The sequence below is a fragment of the Puntigrus tetrazona genome, chromosome 14, assembly GCF_018831695.1.
Source record: "Puntigrus tetrazona isolate hp1 chromosome 14, ASM1883169v1, whole genome shotgun sequence".
Taxonomy (NCBI): domain Eukaryota; kingdom Metazoa; phylum Chordata; class Actinopteri; order Cypriniformes; family Cyprinidae; genus Puntigrus; species Puntigrus tetrazona.
Genome location: NC_056712.1, coordinates 7,750,346 through 7,756,008, shown reverse-complemented (window position 1 = coordinate 7,756,008; position 5,663 = coordinate 7,750,346). Strand labels below are relative to the sequence as shown.

Genomic DNA, 5,663 nt, shown 5'->3' with positions numbered 1-5,663 from the left:
TCAAACTAAAATTAAAATGTAAACTAAAAACAAAAAACATATTAACATTAGTAATTAAATAATTTTAATTAATATTAATTACTATTAAAAATTACAAAAAAATTAATAAAAGTATTACTAAAATTTTAATTATAATAAAATTTTAGTATGGTTTGAAAAAGTTTTAAAAAGTTTAAAAATGACTAAAACTAAAACTGAAATAAAAAAATGTAAAAATAGAAAAAAAAAAAAAAAAAAAAAAAAAAAAAAAAAAAAAAAATAATATATATATATATATATATATATATATATATATATATATATATATATATATATATATATATATATATAATAAAAGAAGAAATAAAAGCTTATTCAAAATAAAAATAACTGATTTAAAGGTTCTTCTGAATTTGAAATGTTGTGTTAAAGTGTTTGAAAAACCCACACAAGGAAGAGTAAATGGCGACATGAGGATGAAGACACCCTTTCTTAAAATGCTAGACCATGTGTGCTCAATTAAAAAGAAACGATCTGCATGCTTTCTGCTTCTCACCACGAGCTCCTCCTATCCAACGCGATCGATATCAGCCCATTTTCCAGACACAGACGGTCATGAACGTGAGATTTAATCATGGTTCGACATCGTACAAGAAAATAATCTCTTACGTAACGCACACGACTCGTGATAAACCGTATATGGACAGAAAAGGCCGTGCAGAAGTACAAAACAGTCATTATATACAGACGGATCGATGGCGCGGGGGCCGAGTTCGGCTGATTTGGGCTTCAGTCTCAAACGGGTCATTTGTAGGAGCTGCGCGCCTCTCGCAGTGAGCGGTCGTAAGGCATGGAGGCGAAGAAAGAGTTCCTCAGCTGACAGTTGATGAAGAAGACGATGAGGAGGACCAGCAGGAAGAGCACCAGGCACATCACCACGTACGTGGCCAGGTCCGGCTTGTCGGGCTCGCCCTCTCTCAGGGAGCTCCCGCGGCCCGTGGGCTTCAGGAGGGCCGACACGCTCACGGGCCCGTGGGACACGTTCAGCGGCGCCGGAGTGTGCGTGTTACTCATCAGATCGAAGTCCCGCGCCGCTGCCGTGGAGTTCAACAGCATCTGCCTCAGCATGATGAATCTAGGCTGAAACATGTATTTACATTAATTTCTCTTTATATTTCCTATGCATACGAAGCTTAGACTTTTATTGCGTTATATCATGTGTAAATGACATTGGGGCTAGTTGTCACGGGGTCTGCGTGTCAGTTATATATCAGTCAGATTGTAGTCTAAAAACAGCACACTCTGGACTACAAACCCAATATCATTATATGAATATGATATCTGAACAACTCAGCACATTAAACGCACACGGAAATATGATTGACTATATAATGAAGATATATAACTGAAACACTGAATGCGTTCTCAGAACGTGCAAGGCAGGTCGGGGCAAGTTGTCACACGGTATTCATTTGCTGCTTCGTTTATTGTGGCTTTTATTCTCTAAACTAAACAACCAGATATAATAATACATATCGTTATTATTATATCTGTTGGGAGAACAGCTGATCACATTGAACGTATGATTAAGAAATGATTCACTCTGTAATGAAGTTATGTTTGAAATGAAGCACTGAACGCCAGAGTATTCCACATACAAGGCGAGCTGGGGCAAGTTGTCACACGCTATGCATTTGCTGTTTCGCGAATTGAATTTCATAAGCCTACTTTTTTATCGACTTATTAAAACCACAGTAAATCAAGGCAGGTCCTGGGGCAAGTTGTCACACGTTATTTACGCACATACTGTTTTGCCGATTAATGTTCATTACTGAATATCCCTCAAATTTCACGCAATGCATTTTAAATGCATGCTTTTACGTTACTTTTTTTGTTTTGGATAGCTTCTTATCGTGACAACTTACCCCGTATCATGTGACGACGCGTTCAGCGCGTGTTCCGTGAACCGTATCTTTTATCCAAACTATAAAACGTTTACGTTTAATATGTTTTTTTTGTACTCAAGACTGTTTACTTTCATAAAAAAATAAACCTAAGAGGCTTTTTCGGTGAAATGAAAGATGTGACATCTACCCCCGGTGTCCTCTACGTGTAACTTTATTTGTGTAAATGCGCCATTGCGCGCATAAAAAAACATTGCGATTCACTGAAAGTGGCTAAGATGCGCGCTCCGCGTCTGTTGCGCGCGTTTCGCTTACCGTCTGTGCGCCGCGGAGAAGCAGGGCGAGAAAGACGCGGCGCGTCGTTGCGTTCGCATTCCACGAGCTCCCCAAGACCACCAGACCCCCCAGCACACCTCAGACAGGGGCTCTGATCGTCGGCACCACATCCACAGACGGCTCGATCAGTTTATCCATGTCCCACCGTGTGCTTTTCCATAGATTTGTGCGCCAGCGGAGAGAGAAGAGCTCTCCAATCACACACCGACGGATCCAAATGTCTCCAAACAAACGCGCGGTGAAGGTCAATAACAGCGCATGACGGGTCTCAGTATCCTCGCGCGCACATAATCACTCCTTTCCTACAGGTTTCCATGGTTTGAACCGGCGCCCGTCTAACCACCATCCCGTCGCGCGTTTATATCCAGGGAAAGTGGCTATCCACGCGCACACCCGTCATCCGCGACCTAAGGTAACTGGGGTCGGTCGATCCGGTCCGGCTGGAGAGCAAGAGTGTTTAGGAACAAGCAAAAGACACGTAGAAACGAAACGCGCACGAGCGGTTCTCTGCGCGCAACGGAGACGGAGACGCGCTTCTGCCTCTCTCCCTCGCCCTCCTCAGACAGACTCTTCAATTTGAGACAAAGTGAGTGGAAGAGTTTCAGGAGGGTGCGGAATGTCTCGGAGAGGTTTTACCGGGAGAGAGAGAAGCATGCAGCCTATCAGGTGAGCCAGCCATTTAAAGGGACCACTTGAGAAGCCGCTGATGTCATTAACCCTCGGCGTTGTTCGGTCATTTTAGACCGGAAAATAAAAATGTATCGAACTACCGCTACTTAATCGAAAATAGAGTACTTCTATGTGCAGTGACCACAAGATGAAATTAAATTAAAGTGAATGAAACGCGGACTTCTCAAAAATAAGCACCGTTGGAAATGAATGGGAAACATGCGAAAATGCAAAGCGCTTGTGTACGCGCGCGCGCGCGCGTAATAGAGTAATTCATGATGCGGAAAACAATGTGCACGGCGTCCAAGGGGCGACGCTCAAAAATATCGGGAGTGCAGAATATACTCCCACAGACACACATATGAACTAGTGTGACTGTAATACAAAGCGTGTTTCTGCAGATGCGTGAAATAAAATCAATAATTCAGCCACAATGCAGTAAAGACTCAGACACCAAGGAAGGGGTTACACTTTAAAACATCAAGACACACACAAAACAGACACACACACACACAACACTATTATTAACTAAATTGGTGTAACAGTGTTGCAAAATGTAACAGAGGACTCAAATGAGAGGTTGAATCAGGTTAATTAATCTCCGATAAAGCATACCCGTTAATCTTCTGATACATTTTTGCTTTGTACTTTTATGTTATGATTAAAAAATGTGTTCGGTTTTGGCAGCCTAACATTATTGCAAAAACTGACATTTCAAATGCAGCATTTAAAAAAAAAAAAAAAAAAAAAAAAAAAACAACAAAAGAAAAGAAAAGAAAAACAGAAAAGTTGTCTTTGAGAATGTCTAAATCCAAATCCAAATCCACAACTTAATGAAAAAAAATGTCTGCAAGCCTTTATATAAAAGTGGTTAAAATTACAGAATATTTCTTCTTTAACTTTGACCAGATGCCACAAATCTGTCTTTAAAAATTGGACTTTGTCTGTCTGTTTTAACATGAAATACTGCAATAATTGAAAGGTAATACAAAACATTAATGGAAAAAAAAATGATGATAATTTTTGCAAAAAAAAATTTATCAGTGCCACAGAATTCTTTAAAAATGACAAAATAGAATACAAAAAAAGTTACTGAACAAATTAAATATTACTATTGAACAAAAATACATTGCACAGATTTTATACCATAATTAAAAATGTTACATTTCAGGTGACTGCCAAATTCTTTAACGTTCTTTAACGTTTCTATGAGCCTATTTCACTACTATAAAGTTTTGATCAGTGCATTTGCTGACTGAGCACAGCAGTTTGGTTCTCTTTAAGCGCATGCTATTTCAATAAGACAGTGGGGTCCTACGACGTCTTTTACTTTCTCCTCTGAAATAAACCTGGCATAGCCTACTGTACGTAACGTGCCATTATAATCTCTGGAATCATCGGTCTCTCTAATTCATACAAGTCTTCCTACCAAGTCAGCGCTGCTGTGTGATGTTCAACTGTTCGGACCTCTCGATGAAGCCATCGGCCTTTCGAAGCGTGAACGTTGTTTAGCGCTGAAGTCTGTCAAGCTCGTTAATATGAATGTGTTTTAAAGCCCGAGGACACACCCTCCTTGCGGTAATCGCCACTGAAGAACATCATATCACAGCTCAGAGGTTAAACAGCTCATCAATATTCATCAGCACCTGTCTCATATTAGCATCGCACACATGGGGTTGAACGGAGCGATCGGGACAGAGTCACATTGGTTTGCCTGACCCTGCTGAAGCGAACAGACGGGCCGATTGGATACGGCCATAAAATGCCATTTAGACACGAAAGTGTTTACGCAGCAGTAAAGAACCCGCTCACGCCAAGGACAGAAACTATAAACCCAAGTTGTTATAATCGTTCTAGTTATACGAGGCCGGGAAGTGCGCATCGCAGCTATGTTGATGATGATGCGAAGGAACAACATTGTTGGAATCGCTTTCAGAACTATTTTCTTCTTCCTAGCTAATGTAGATAAAGTTCCAATCTTTAAAGAGCCCGAGCATTTGAAGCAGCAGACCGCAGAACTGGAGTGTTTACGACATCCTTCGTGAAGATGAAGGAAGTCCTGATTTGAAGGTTCCTTCGAAGGCAGCCTACAAATGAGCCCTTTGTTTCACTGGGAAAGAAGAGTGGGCTTATAATAGATGGACGCTTACTCCCCTACCACACAATTGCAGACATTTCAGAGACCGTCTCTGCATTTAATAAGAAATTGGTCACTCTCGTCACTATACATCCCTGTCATTATACTGTACAGTGCTTTGATGCAACCTGTGTTGTTAAAAGCGCTATATAAATAAAAATGATTGATTGATTGATTGATTTGGTTTTTACGTAATCATGACATGGTATGTAATGCAAGACAGGTGCTGTAATCACGTGATGCAATCATGGGTTTGATCCCAGAGAATGCCAGAGTTTTACCTAAATGCGCTATAAATCGTGATTTTGTGGGGGTTAGGTGTCATTCATGTGAATTACACCTATTAAAGTATGCATGAATTACTGTGAGATTGGTGTAAAAAGTCCACATAAATAAGCACCTTGTGGGGCGCATGACTTTAAAAGGTCATAATAAGATCCTCGCACAAATTACCTATAGAGTAGTTTTTTGTTGGATGACAGGCTCAACGTATTTAGTCAAATTGTGAGCACTTTTTGGATTTTAAATCAATTAATACTAAAAAAAACTGAGAACAAACGAGACTCCCGCTCATAAATAGTAGTCCGAATGAAATCAAAATGTACTTTATTTAATTTAGTAGCGCACATTGCATCTTA

General features: G+C 40.2%; 1 protein-coding gene across 1 annotated transcript; it reads right to left on the bottom strand.

Annotated features, from left to right (window-relative positions):
* Positions 1–591: 591 nt before the first annotated feature.
* On the bottom strand, positions 592–3,076 carry LOC122357409 (small integral membrane protein 32-like). The gene is made up of 2 exons (XM_043256789.1): positions 2,199–3,076; positions 592–1,119 (listed from the first exon to the last, which is right to left on the bottom strand). Exon 2 carries the CDS (start codon positions 1,105–1,107, stop codon positions 784–786), a length of 324 nt encoding a protein of 107 aa, XP_043112724.1. The 5' UTR covers positions 1,108–1,119; positions 2,199–3,076; the 3' UTR covers positions 592–783.
* Between the last annotated feature and the right edge of the window lie 2,587 nt (positions 3,077–5,663).

Bases quoted from the DNA above. Each gene is read 5' to 3' on its own strand.
- LOC122357409 (XM_043256789.1), bottom strand. From the start codon at position 1,107: ATGCTGAGGCAGATGCTGTTGAACTCCACGGCAGCGGCGCGGGACTTC.